Source organism: Ranitomeya variabilis, chromosome 1 (assembly GCF_051348905.1).
Source record: "Ranitomeya variabilis isolate aRanVar5 chromosome 1, aRanVar5.hap1, whole genome shotgun sequence".
In the NCBI taxonomy this organism is placed as follows: domain Eukaryota; kingdom Metazoa; phylum Chordata; class Amphibia; order Anura; family Dendrobatidae; genus Ranitomeya; species Ranitomeya variabilis.
Genome location: NC_135232.1, coordinates 363660537 through 363675320, shown reverse-complemented (window position 1 = coordinate 363675320; position 14784 = coordinate 363660537). Strand labels below are relative to the sequence as shown.

General features: G+C 37.9%; 1 protein-coding gene and 1 long non-coding RNA gene across 9 annotated transcripts in view; one reads left to right on the top strand and one right to left on the bottom strand.

The window, feature by feature from the left end:
• NTRK2 (neurotrophic receptor tyrosine kinase 2) overlaps positions 1–14784 on the top strand; it is a 348034-nt gene that overhangs the window by 20867 nt on the left and 312383 nt on the right. For 4 of the 8 annotated variants that reach the window (XM_077248956.1, XM_077248954.1, XM_077248957.1 and 1 more), the window contains exons 3-7: positions 3274–3348; positions 4971–5042; positions 8024–8092; positions 13414–13565; positions 13859–13933. In XM_077248956.1, the coding sequence (XP_077105071.1) occupies positions 3274–3348; positions 4971–5042; positions 8024–8092; positions 13414–13565; positions 13859–13933 (443 nt within the window). The remainder of the gene's footprint in view (positions 1–3273; positions 3349–4970; positions 5043–8023; positions 8093–13413; positions 13566–13858; positions 13934–14784) is intronic. The other 4 variants (XM_077248960.1, XM_077248958.1, XM_077248961.1 and 1 more) reach the window with 1 other exon arrangement.
• LOC143759581 (uncharacterized) overlaps positions 10600–14784 on the bottom strand; it is a 32404-nt gene continuing 28219 nt past the window's right edge. Inside the window, exon 4 of the long non-coding RNA XR_013212236.1 lies at positions 10600–10710. This is a non-coding gene — a long non-coding RNA (uncharacterized LOC143759581). The remainder of the gene's footprint in view (positions 10711–14784) is intronic.

Genomic DNA, 14784 nt, shown 5'->3' with positions numbered 1-14784 from the left:
CCTTAGGGGGTCTACTTTCCAAAATGGTGTCACTTGTGGGGGTTTTTAATGTTTAAGCTCATCAGGGGCTCTCCAAACGCAACATGGCATCCCATCTTAATTCCAGTCAATTTTGCATTGAAAAGTAAAATAGCGCTCCTTCCCTTCCGAGCTCTGCTATGCACCCAAACAGTGGTTTACCCCCACATATGGGGTATCGTCGTACTCAGGACAAATTGCACAACAACTTTTGTGGTCTAATTTCTTCTCTTACCCTTGGGGAAATAAAAAAATGGGGGCAAAAAGATAATTTTTGTGAAAAAATATGATTTTTTATTTTTACGGCTCTGCATTATAAACTTCTGTGAAGCACTTGTTGGGTCAAAGTGCTCAACACACATCTAGATAAGTTCCTTAAGGGGTCTACTTTCCAAAATGGTGTCACTTGTGGGGGGTTTCAATGTTTAGGCACATCAGGGGCTCTCCAAACGCAACATGGCGTCCCATCTCAATTCCAGTCAATTTTGCATTGAAAAGTCAAATGGCGCTCCTTCCCTTCCGAGCTCTGCCCTGCGCCCAAACAATGGTTTACACCCACATATGGGGTATCAGCGTACTCAGGACAAATTGCACAACAATTTTTGGGGTCCAATTTCTTCTCTTACCCTTGGGAAAATAAAAAATTGGGGGCGAAAAATCATTTTTGTGAAAAAATATGATTTTTTATTTTTACGGCTCTGCATTATAAACTTCTGTGAAGCACTTGTTGGGTCAAAGTGCTCACCACACATCTAGATAAGATCCTTAGGGGGTCTACTTTCCAAAATGGTGTCACTTGTGGGGGTTTCAATGTTTAGGCACATCAGGGGCTTTCCAAATGCAACATGGCGTCCCATCTCAATTCCAGTCAATTTTGCATTGAAAAGTCAAATGGCGCTCCTTCCCTTCCGAGCTCTGCCCTGCGTCCAAACAATGGTTTACACCCACATATGGGGTATCAGTGTACTCAGGACAAATTGCACAACAATTTTTGGGGTCCAATTTCTTCTCTTACCCTTGGGAAAATAAAAAATTGGGGGCGAAAAATCATTTTTGTGAAAAAATATGATTTTTTATTTTTACGGCTCTGCATTATAAACTTCTGTGAAGCACTTGTTGGGTCAAAGTGCTCACCACACATCTAGATAAGATCCTTAGGGGGTCTACTTTCCAAAATGGTGTCACTTGTGGGGGGTTTCAATGTTTAGGCACATCAGGGGCTCTCCAAATGCAACATGGCGTCCCATCTCAATTCCAGTCAATTTTGCATTGAAAAGTCAAATGGCGCTCCTTTCCTTCCGAGCTCTGCCATGCGCCCAAACAGTGGTTTACCCCCACATTTGGGGTATCAGCGTACTCAGGACAAATTGTACAACAAATTTTGGGGTCTATTTTCTCCTGTTACCCTTGGTAAAATAAAACAAATTGGAGCTGAAATAAATTTTGTGTGAAAAAAAGTTAAATGTTTATTTTTATTTAAACATTCCAAAAATTCCTGTGAAACACCTGAAGGGTTAATAAACTTCTTGAAAGTGGTTTTCAGTACCTTGAGGTGTGCAGTTTTTAGAATGGTGTCACACTTGTGTATTTTCTATCATATAGACCCCTCAAAATGACTTCAAATGAGATGTGGTCCCTAAAAAAAAATGGTGTTGTAAAAATGAGAAATTGCTGGTCAACTTTTAACCCTTATAACTCCGTCACAAAAAAAAATTTTGGTTCCAAAATTGTGCTGATGTAAAGTAGACATGTGGGAAATGTTATTAAGTATTTTGCGTGACATATGTCTGTGATTTAAGGGCATAAAAATTCAAAGTTGGAAAATTGCGAAATTTTCAAAATTTTCGCCAAATATTCGTTTTTTTCACAAATAAATGCAAGTTATATCGAAGAAATTTTACCACTGTCATGAAGTACAATATGTCTCGAGAAAACAATGTCAGAATCGCCAAGATCCGTTGAAGCGTTCCAGAGTTATAACCTCATAAAGGGACAGTGGTCAGAATTGTAAAAATTGGCCCGGTCATTAACGTGCAAACCACCCTTGGGGGTGAAGGGGTTAAGATTAGGCTTATTGTTAATGTTAAGTTTAGGTATATAGTAAAGAAAAGTCTAGCTTACTTACCACCAGGTGCAGGGATCATATGGTTTGTGTGTAATGAGAGGAAAATGAAGAAACACCCAGCTCCCATGATCCAAATAAAATAATAGATGGCTTTAATGAATATTCCACAAAAATATGAACAAGACTTTTGATCCTTCTTCATGGCTTCTTGAAGCTTTAGGCTAGGGTTAGGTTAGACATAGGGATAACAATGTGTAACAGTCTCATTCTGCCTGCAGTAAAATATTACATAGAGGACAAATATTTACTATTATCTTGATTTCTCCATGTTGTTGCTCTATAATGTTTTCAGTAGAAGCATCCTAAGAATATTTCTACAACTTCTTATATACGCTTCCCCCTACGATTGTCCAGACAGAAGTTGTTTTGACAGAATTGTAGTAAAATATATGTAAATACAAGTATTAAAGCACAGTATCCATTTCAGTTTAAACAACTTCAGCTCTGTTCACACTTGTCTTGTTTTCTTTTATGATGGATTTATGATGGAAGCCACAAAGCATAGTCACATCCCACACGTGATGGTGTTAAACTGACGCCATTGACCTACAGTAACTTAGGAATGGACTGTTTCCACTGTGATTTCTGGTAGATTAACTGCAATAATAGTTTTGCGTGCAGCATTGTTCTTCCTGTACAATTTGACCAAAATTTCAACAAAGGTCGTAGACTAGAATGGTGTGTATGAAAGTTGTAAAAGAAAAATATATATTAGCATTTTTAATTTTAAAAAAAAGACTTGTCATTTGGCTCATTTTGTGATGTAAAGTGTGTTGTCTATTTTTTAAAGGACTATAGGTGCAGTGGTTTTTGCAGTGATGTAAAGTGTGTTATCTATTTTCTAAAGGACTATAGGTGCAGTGGTTTTTGCAGTGCTTGAAAGAAGAAGCAATATACAAATTCAATGTGCTACGTTTGTATATTATTTTGATAGCAATGTTATACATAGTGTATGATTTAATAACCAGATATACCTCTTCCCTGGGATAATTCTTCCTGTGATTGGTTCTGCTCTGGTTATTACTGTTAATAATTGGTAATGAGTGAGTATGACTGTATGACTGTGATTACGAGTATGTTTAGATAGGTAAGTCATAGTCAATTAACTTGTTTCTCTTTTTTGTTTTTAGTTACATTGCAAATCAGCGGTTATTCGCCTCAATCAACGATGACGATGTGAAGATTTATACTGGACTCAGAAACCTGTAAGTATTGATTTTCTCCTCTAAACATTGGTGTAGAGTATACATGTAGCTGGCCGAGTGTATGGAGGATTAAGGACCTTTGTTCTGACGCGTCCTGCTGCGCTTTGGGAAGATGATTTGTCACAATAACTAGCACTGGAAATTTCAGAGAAATAAGATTGTTTAATTGTGGGGTCATTTTAATTCCAGATAATTATTGTTTATAGTGTGTTAATAATCTATTCCAAATCTGTTCATAGAAACAACCTATTATTTCATTACCACCTATGCAGAGCCATAGTAATCTCCAATTAGATGATTACTGTGTATCTCATTTACATACTAATAATAAATCTAACTTGCCTAATAAGACTCCATTCACATGAGTATTTTGATTTCTCTTTCCTTTTTATTTTTAAAGGAACAGATCTAGTTAATTCAGGTCTGTTGACATGAATGACAAAAATTTTAAAGGTGTAGTTCATGGTTAGAAACAATGGTCAGCTTTTTTTTTTAACAGAAATATTGTGACTCTGGTCCACAGGCTTTGCAGAGTTGAGTTGTAATACCTAATGTAGCCAGTGTAGGAGAGTGGCATTATTTTTGTAAAGAAGCAGACCCTTTTTGTAGTCTTGGACAACCCTAGTCATTTCTTGTTCATTTCTATTTCTTGATAAAATAGTAATATTTTATTTAATTCATGTATTACTCCTGACCAAATACAAAACTACATGATGCAATAAGTTTTACATAACTCCCAGCTTCCTCCTATATTGGCTAAATATTGATACCCTTCCGCCAAACCTCAATTGTTTATTATTATTTATCCAATATTCACTGTCAAAATGTCAAAATTATAATATGATTGACATTTGAGATAATTGGCTCAATGTATTGGTAAAGTAAAACATAAATGAAATATATAGTAAAATTAATTTTAAATAATCATAGCAATTGATGAATTTATGATTGATAGATAGATAGATAGATAGATAGATAGATAGATAGATAGATAGATAGATATGGGATACATAGAAACATATCAAAATAACCTCAATATACTTTACTAGCAGCAGGTCCAATCAGATGCTCTAGATACATAGGCCCTGATTCATGAAAATGTTTTCACACGAATATTGGTGTTAAACACCTTGAAGTCTCAAAATTTGTAGTGTAGTGACATGAAGTTCCGCAAAAGATTTGTGGCTTTTTGCAATTTTACACCCGCTTCATCCAGCTTCCCCAAAGTGGGATGAGTTGTGGCATTACTTACGACAAAAATGTTATTGCAGTCCGTGACTGGAATAAGATTTCCTCCAAGTCACACAGAGGCACACACTAGAAATAAGATGAGCCTAAATCATTAAGCCGTTTGCGCCTCCTAATGAAGTAGGCTCATCTTACTCCTGCATGCCCCTCATTAAGAATGGTGCACACAAAGCTAATTTTAATGATTCATGGTTTTCATTTTGCAAAGTGTAATTTAATATATACATATTTAAGGAAATTTGTGGGTAAAGAAAGAAAACTCTATTTTGTCTGTGAGCCCAGTTGAGCTAATATCCTTATCTAGTCTCAGGCTATCAAATCTTGGCAGCACACACTGTAATTTCTGGACCTCTGAATTGTATCCTTTATTTCAGAACTGTGGTGGACTCGGGACTGAAATTAGTGTCTCGCCAAGCATTCCGGAAGAACCTCAAGCTTACTTACATGTAAGCAATTCTTTCTTATACAAATGCTTTTGCACAAGTATGTAGTATAGGGGATGCAGAGGTAACAGACACATCTGTTACATACTTAAGATTTAAAGTGTACCTGTCAGCAGGATTGTGCTTAGCAACCTACACACAGAGTCGGCGCCGTTATACTAAAAAAAATGATACCTTGGTTGATTAAATCCGTCTTGTGGTTGCTTCTTAATCTTTACTTTAAGTTTTGTGTTAATGAGATTCTCGTGCCCTAAGGCGGGGTTCATGTATATGGTGCTCTGATTATACACATGTGGTCAAAATTGTTGGTACTACCCCTCGTTTCATGACAGAAAAAAACCACAATGGTCACAGAAATAACTTGAATATGACAAAAGTAATAATACATTTTAAAAAAATCTATGAAAATAAACAAATGAAAGTCAGACATTGCTTTTCAACCATGCTTCCACAGAATGAAAAAAAATAATACTAATGAAATACAGTAGGTCTGGACAGAAATGATGGTACCCCAGAAAAAAATGTGACAAAAGGGACATGTTAAATCAAGGTGTGTCCACTAACTAGCATCACAGGTGTCCACAATCTTGGAATCAGTGAGTGAGCCTGTATATAGGGCTACAGATACTCACTGTACTGTTTGGTGACATGGTGTGTATCACACTCAACATGGACCAGAGGAAGCGAAGGAAAGAGTTGTCTCAGGAGATTAGAAAGAAAATTCTAGACAAACATGTTAAAGGTAAAAGTTATAAGACCATCTCCAAGCAGCTTGATGTTCCTGTGACTACAGTTGCACATATTATTCAGAAATTTAAGATCCATGGGACTGTAGCCAACCTCCCTGGACATGGCCGCAAGAGGAAAATTGATGACAAATCAAAGAGACAGATAATACAAATGGTATCAAAAAAGCCAAGAAAAACTTTGAAATAGATTAAAGGTGAACTTCAAGCTCAAGGAACATCAGTGTCAGATCGCACCATCCGTCGCACCATTGTTGAAAAAAATAAAACAGCCAGACTGGAATTTGCCAAACTACATGTTGACAAGCCACAAAACGTCTGGGAGAATGTCCTATTGACAGAGGAGACAAAAATTGAACTTTTTGGCAAGGCACATCAGATCTATGTTCACAGACAGAAAAATGAAGCATATCAATAAAAGAACACTGTCCCTACTGTGAAACACGAAGGAGGCTCTGTTATGCTCTGGGGCTGCTTTGCTGCATCTGGCACAGGGTGTCTAGAATCTGTGCAGGGTACAATGAAATCTCAAGACTATCAAGGGTTTCTAGAGAGAAATTTTCTGCCCAGTGAAAGCTTGGTTTCAGTCACAAGCCATGGGTCTTGCAACAATATAATGACCCAAAACACACAGGTAAAAACACCCAAGAATGGCTAAGAAGAAAACATTGGTGTCATGATCCAGACTGGGTTTTGAGTCCTGTTTTCCCTTTTTTCCGGTCTGGTCATGTCAAGAGTTAACCTTTCTCAATTTGATTGCAGTGATTGCCTCAAAAGGTTGTGCAACAAAATATTAAGTTAAGGGTACCATCATTTCATTTTAATTTTATTATGCTACAGCATAATCACATGGTTGCCGTACACTTAATCCATTTTGCTGATTTAATTGAGTGAGGAAAAAAAAGTCAATTTGAAAATGGTGCCTGCCGTATCTGCGCAGTAGCAGCTATTGGTCTGCATAGAGATCCAATAGCTGCTATTGCACAGGCGCTGGTGGCACCATCTTGCTGAAGAAGGAAAAAAAACTTCCTACTCGAAGATGGCACCACCCACACCTGCGCAATAGCTGCTACTGCGCAGTCGCGGACAGTGCCATCTTTGAGGAGGACATTTTTTTCTTCTCCAGCAAGATGGCACTGCGGCACCTGCGCAATAACAGCTATTGGATCTCTATGCACACTGATAGCTGCTACTGCGCAGGTGCGACGGGCACCATTTTCATATTGACTTTTTTTCCTTGCTTTACTAAATCGGGTTGTCATTAAGATAGACAGGGTGGACAACAGTGTGAGCAGCTTCGTCTTATCTCTGCAACCCTGTTATCACCAGTATTAGATCAGAAAGACATGGTGGGCAGCAGTGTAAGCAGCTTCGTCTTACCTCAGCACCCTTGGTATTCCCAGTATTAGATCAGAAAGACAGGGTGGACAGCAGAGTGAGTAGCCTCTTTTGACTCAGCACTGCTGATATCCTCCAGTTTTACATCAGTTACACAAATTGGACAGCAGTGTGAGCAGCCACTTCTTACCTCACCACCCCTAGTATCTCCAGCATTGGATCAGAATGAGAGAGGTGTACAGCAGTGTAAGCAACCTCTTCTTACTTCTGCACTCCTAGTATCTCTAGTAATAGATCTGATAGACATGGTGACAACATTGTAAAGAGCCTCTAGTTACCTCAGAACTCTTGTATACCCAGTATTACAGTATTCAATCAGAAAAACATGGTAGACAGCAGTGTGAGCAGCCTCTTCTTACCTGAGCACCTCTGGTAATTCCATTATTAGATCAGAAAGACAGCATTGTGAACAACACCTTTTCAACTCATAGTATCTCCAGTATTGAATCAAAAAGACAATGTAGACAGCAGTGTGAGCAGTCTCTTCTTATCTCAGCACCCCTAGTATCGCCAGTGCTGCATCAGAAAGACAGGTACACAGCATTGTGGACAGCACCTTTTTAACTCAGAAGCACTCCTAGTATCTCCACTATTAGTTCAGAAAGACAAGGTGGACAGCAGTGTGAGCAGCCTTTTTATTTACAATGTAATTTTGTATTTATTTATATTCATTCCTGGAGAGCCCCTTTACTGAATACGTTTGATGGTGATGGTAGAGCAGAAATCAGGAAATTGGATTCCCTTAGTCAGTCATGTTTTCTACAAAATGTTGTGTGCCTTAATTATTTTTATCTAAAAACAATGGACTAAAATCGACTTAATATTTGTATTTTTTTTCAGAGACCTCTCCAGAAATAAGCTGTCAACGTTAAGCAGAAAACTATTTCGCCACCTCTCCCTCACCCACCTGTAAGTTACAATTTTTACACAATAAAGTTCAGTCCTATATATTTCTCTGCCCCATGGCTTTTACTTAATTTCACCTATCTCCAGTAGTGTTGAGCGATACCTTCCGATATTTGAAAGTATCGGTATCGGATTGGATCGGCCGATATCCAAAAAATATCGGATATCGCCGATACCGATACCCGATACCAATACAAGTCAATGGGACACAAATATCGGAAGTGATCCTGGATGGTTCCCAGGGTCTGAAGGAGAGGAAACTCTCCATCAGGCCCTGGGATCCATATTCATGTAAAAAATAAAGAATAAAAATAAAAAATATGGATATACTCACCCTCGGACGGCCCCTGGCTGTCACCGCTGCAAGCGTCTGACTCCGTTCCTAAGAATGCAGAGTGAAGGACCTTCGATGATGTCGCGGCTTGTGATTGGTCGCGTGATCGCTCATGTGATCGCTCACGTGACCAATCACAAGCCGTGACATCATCGCAGGTCCTACACTCACTGCATTCTTAGGAACGGAGGCTGCCGGTTGCACGGCTGAGGTCCGGGTCCGTCGGAGGGGTGAGTATATCCATATTTTTTATTTTTATTCTTTATTTTTTACATGAATATGGATCCCAGGGCCTGAAGGAGAGTCTCCTCTCCTCCAGACCCTGGGAACCATACGCACCGCACACTTCCGATTCCGATATCGCAAAAATATCGGAACTCGATATCGGAATTCCGATACAGCGAATATCGGCCGATACCCGATATTTGCAGTATCGGAATGCTCAACACTAATCTCCAGTAACATTTTCATATATGGTATGTGTAAATGATAAATTTACTGAATATACTTTAGTCAGTTAATACATATATCATGTACAGACAGACTTCACGTGCAGTAAGTTTTTCTAACAAATGCAGAGGTTTCATACAGCATCAAATGAGTTGTAATTAATCTAATTTTTTTCTATGCAGAATTAATAAATAATAGATCTGTCTGTAATGGCAGCTTCAGCTTAGTTTTTTTTTATACACGTGTCCCTGACCATTTTGCCAAAAGGTCGCAATACCTGACCGTAGGATTTACGCTGATAAAAATACAACATGTGGAAATCATCTTCCATTGTGTTTCCTAAACATACACAGTATGCTACTTTCCCAGTGAAGCCTCATTTTAGGATGGGCCAAATGTGTCCGGAGAGCAGCTGCATTTTGATGTCACCCTTGCACAGCCAAAGTCCGCACTATCAGACTTTTAGATATAATTGTGCAATGGTTATTGTGTGTCCCATAACACTCTAAGCTGTGAGATATGCCAATTTCCAGTCTGTATTATATTTCCTCAACTTCCTGAACTGTTGGGACAAATTAGGTCATAACGTTCCGGAATTTATATTTGCTTTGGCCTGTGACAACTTATTGTGGTGTGCCAAAAAATGGACAGTGCTGCCCTTCAGTGCAACTTGTTAACTCTGTGAGTAATTTCAATGCTTCTGCCCAGGCGGCTTGTTCGGAATTGAAGAATGATGTTGAATACAGATGCAGAAGACATGCTGATCGCAAGATTCTTTTTAAATTTATTTCGGCACTTTGCATAAATTTACTATATGTAATTGTAACAATTATGTTAATAATGATGATACATTCCCTGCATGGATATTGTGGCTTGCAGGTGGCCGGAAGTGGGGAGTTGGTTGGTCTTTGACCTGTGTCTGGATGTATCATCTATTAAATGCTCTTTTATATTCAAAGTGTATTTGGAATTGGTCATTGGCTTTTCAAGCTAAGGCAGGTATCATAATTAACCATTGCTAAAGGATATTTGCCCTGATTTTTTTTAGTGGTTACAGTAAATGTAACACTAAGTAAATACTAAAGTCTTCATCAGAGCCTTCCTATAGCGTTGTAGAGTTTGTGTATGTATCTGACTCTTGTGGCAGCCTCTGACTTACACTGGCCAGAAGTTTCTACCCTTCTCTCAGTGTCAGAGAAAACAGAGAGGGAAAGGATTGGTTAAACAGTAGTGATGAGCGAATATACTCGTTACTCGAGATTTCATGAGCACGCTCTGGTGACCTCCGAGTATTTTTTAGTTCTCGGAGATTTAGTTTTCTTTGCCAGAGCTGGATGATTTACAGCTATTAGCCTGCTTGATTAGCAACCAGGAACCCCCACATGTACTTAACCTGGCTAATAGCTGTAAATCATTCAGCTGGGGCGATGATAAGTAAATCTCCGAGCACTAAACAATACTGGGAAATCTCGAGTAACGAGTATGGTATATTCGCTCATCACTATTAAACACAATAAATCAAAATGTAGAAGAAAGCATCTAGGTTTTTAGTGAGGGTAGATCACACAAGCAGAACTGTATCAGTATAGAACGGGAAAAAAACACAATGCAGGGAAAGGGAGAAGAGAACACACAAGTGGTACGGTATGTGTAAAGAGAAACCAAAGACCCCACAGCAGACTATGCAATGGGAGAATCGCTTAATTCTCAGCATTGGTGTCTGTCAGCAAAATGGAAAAGAAACCCTTCATCTGCTGCAAAAGGAGAAATTGTAGGAATGAAGCTGTGCTGCAGGATATATATCACCATCTTGAACATGTAGAATTCATTTTCCAGCCTGTATTACAGAAACAGACACACATACATTACAAAAGTTTTAAAGTAGAAGCAGGTTGCAAACTTGCAATAAATTGAGCTTGAAAATGAAGGAATGAATGACGATTGCAGGCTGAAACTAAGTGAATTGTTTTTAACTTTATTCCCTTCTCTATGTTACAGTGACTGTATGGTATGTTGGTTGTGCAAAATAACAACTATATTATATACTAACTTTACATCCTGTTTGATATACTGACTATTTGGTATTCTGGTATTATGGTATACTGACTATATAGCACCCTGATTGTTTGATGTACTGACTGTATGGTATGCTGAATGATTGGTCCCGATGATAGGACATACTGACTCTATGGTGTCACAATTGTTTGATATACCGACTGTATGGTTTCCTGATTATTTCATTTACTGTCTCTATAGTATGCTGATTATATGGTATCCTCATGATATAATATGTTGACCGTATGGTGTGCTGATAGTTTGATATACTGTAAACCAACCGAATATCCAATAGCTATTGGATATTCGGTTGGTTGTGTGTTACCACTAATAGTTAATACTATTGCAACTTACCTTCTGTATTTTGTTGTATATATTGTTATGAGATAAGTATATACTTACCCTTTTGCTCTTTAGCTGGATACACACGTACGCGGCACTAGTGTTGCCTTTCTATTGCATCGTTTTCTATTCTTACATTTATTCGTGTATTTTTGTACTGTCTTTATGCTTCTTAATAAAATTGTTATTTTTTAGCTTCGGTGTCCATTCTTCTTTTGGTTTACATGATATTTTAAGATGGCGGAGCATTTACTTTGAGTGCCCTCTCTATAGGTTTATAGTTTGATATACTGTTTGAATTACTATACTGACTTTACGATTTCCCAATTCTTTGATATAGTAACTGTTTGATGTCCCAATTGTTTGATATACCGGCTGTAAGGTTTCCTGATTATTTCATATACTGACCATGTGGCATCCTGAACATACAATATTTAGACTGTACTGTATAGTATTCTTATTGTTTGATGTACTGACTGTATCATAGGCTGACTGGATGGTATCCTGATGATAAGATATACTGACTCTAATCAGGATACCAATCACTCAGCAAACCATTCAGTTGGTATATCAAGCAATAGAGGTAGACATTGGGTGAAAAGTGCCATTGTGCGAAAAAATGTGCGCCTTGCCTGCTGAAGTCAGCCAAGCTTTCCACTCTGCTGTCTCCGGCGGTCCCATTGGTAATAAATGGAATGGAGGTGAGCATGCTCAACAGGTGCTCCATTCAGATGGGGCAGATCTTGAGATTCTCAGGATCACTGGGGGGTCCCAGCAGTCCATCCCCCAGCCATCATGAAGTTGTCACCTATCCTATGGATATGGAATGACTTGATTTCTTGGTACAAACCACTTAACTGTATATGTTCACATGCCACTTGGTGCACTGGTCAAGGCCAGATACAATATTTCAGTTCCAAATGTGTAGTTGTAAAGGACCCAACATCCATCTGTGCCCCTGTAGAGCTAAACAGGCTGATTCTGATGATATACTGACTGTATGGTTTGCTGACTGTTTGAAAATGGTGTCCTGATGACATGGCTTTCTGACTGTAAGTATTCTGATTGTATGGTGTCTTGATTGCATTGTATACTGACTGTATGATATCCTGATTGTGTTGTGTAAGATGCTAATACTATAATATACTGACTGGATGATACATTGGATATTTTGCAATATTCTGATTCAATGGAATACTATATGTATGATGTGTTAGTATGATATTGATTTTTTTTATAGTGACATGGTATACTGTTTGTACAATTTACTGCTTTAAAGTATGGTGCCTACTTGCTTTATACACTAAATGAATACTAATTATCCTGTAAAAAATAAAAAAATAGAAACATAACATTTTAAAGGTGACTTAATATTTATGAATGATAACATTCTGTTATCAGTGGCAGTTAGTGTATATTTTTAAAGTTATACCAGGGACAGAAAAAATCCTGCTCTATGCTGTGTATACATAACCTTAGTTATGTTGTGTAGTCCTCTGTTTAAAGAAACACTCCCATTCATATTTCTTTTATTAAATGTGTGTATTTATGCATGTAATATAGTGTGTGTATTAATATACTCACCTACCGCTGCATTCTCTGGAATCTAGCACCGCTCTTCTTTTTCGTGGCGTCACCACAATTGTGACTAACCGACTCCCGCTATACTCTATGCGTAAGCCAGAAGTCTTTTTTACAATGAAAGTCTTTGGAGCTTTGTTCTGGCGCTCCTTATACTTACATTATAAAAACCATTACTGGTGTGACCCAGAGAGTCTGCAGAGGGGTGACGAGCAGAAGAACAGCACTGGACACCGGAGAGAGCAGTGGTAGGTGAGTATATTAATACACTCACACTATATAACATGCATATATACACATATTTAATTAAAAAAAATAAAGATGGGAATGCTTCTTTAACCCCTGCATTATATCATTTTCTGAGCAAAGTTGGATGAACACTAATATGGCTACCATGATGCCTTCCAGAGGACATGTTGTTTAGCTTTTGTAGAATGTTTATTGCCAAGTTGAGGGAATGTTCGGTTAAGTTGCATATACCTCACTAAAGATACAAGAAGCTATTTCATTGTGAAAAATGTATTTTCAGGAAATGCTGATGTAAAGTTGTTTGTTCTTCAAGAATTCTAGGTAACAATCAATTCCAGTGTTCATGTGAAATAATGTGGATCAAAGTATTTCCAGAAACAAGCATCATAGACAAACACAACATGTTCTGCCTCAATGAAAAATACAAGAGTATACCTCTGAACAATATGCAGATCCCCAACTGTGGTAAGATGCTCTTCTCAGTAATTTTGTATTTTTCTGTTAGTCCAATATAGCCTGTGGGATTGCATAAGGCTTATGAGGAACTAATCACTAATTGTTTGTCCATTCATCTGAATGGGGTTTGCAGAAATCCATGTACATTTGCCGAAACAACCCCATTCAGATGTATTGGATGAACGGTAGGTCATGTGTGAAAATCCATTAGGAGATCTCAAATTGTTTTTGTTCTTGTATGCATATAACATTTGTATTTCAAAATTGAGTAACTTTTGTTGTTAATCCTATATTTCATATAGGAAGAAAACAAAAGGAAAACATTTCTGTCAACATTTATATGGCAAACAATATGGCCACCATAAAAGCATCTAAAGGTATTGATATCCAGCTTAGTCAGACTCCTAAACTCTACCTAGTTATCCAGTGATACATACCCAATTCCTGCTTTTCAACTGGCAATGCTCTGTGCTTATAAAGCCCTCTTCCCCAAATTGCATAAGCTTGTGAAATTGTCTGATCACGTGAAACATGTGGAACTATTTGCCAAAGTGACGTTATATCAGTAAACACACGTAGCGATGATAAATCACTGTGTCAGAAGATTATAATGTTTTAATGCACAATGGAAAGCTCTGTAAACACTATTAATGTAGAGGAAAAGCATGCAATTGGATTTTCTGGAGGTACCGTATATATAATGTAGTGCCATACTGTTCATATGAATGTGAGTATGTTGTGTGTTACTTTTTCAATTATATATATTTGTCTACTCAAGGACAGATCACATTGCAAAAATCATGATGTGATGACCAAAATTTGAATTTGGCAGTTGCCTCGAAATTGGCCAGGAAATAAGATTCACTTTGAAATTATTTAAAGTTTAACCGTTGTTATAATTTTTATTTCATTAATAAATAGTACACATGGAAATATAACATTGTAATATATCTTATCAGAGAAATCTGCTTCTTTCTCTGACAGAATTGATCAGTTATCAAAATTCTCAATTCTGAGGTACAATCTGTGTTCAGTGAAGACTCATGTTCCAGTCCTAAGCTGTCAGTGTTTTGATTGACAGGTCTGATGGACAATCTTAGACTGGGAGGTTCTGGGCTGCCTTCAGGTGTTCCCTGTCCCATTTAGCTCGGCTGTCAGTCCCAGATCTCTGCAAGACTTACATTCAGCTATATGTGGTTTGTCTGTCTGTGCCTTGTGTTCTGCATAT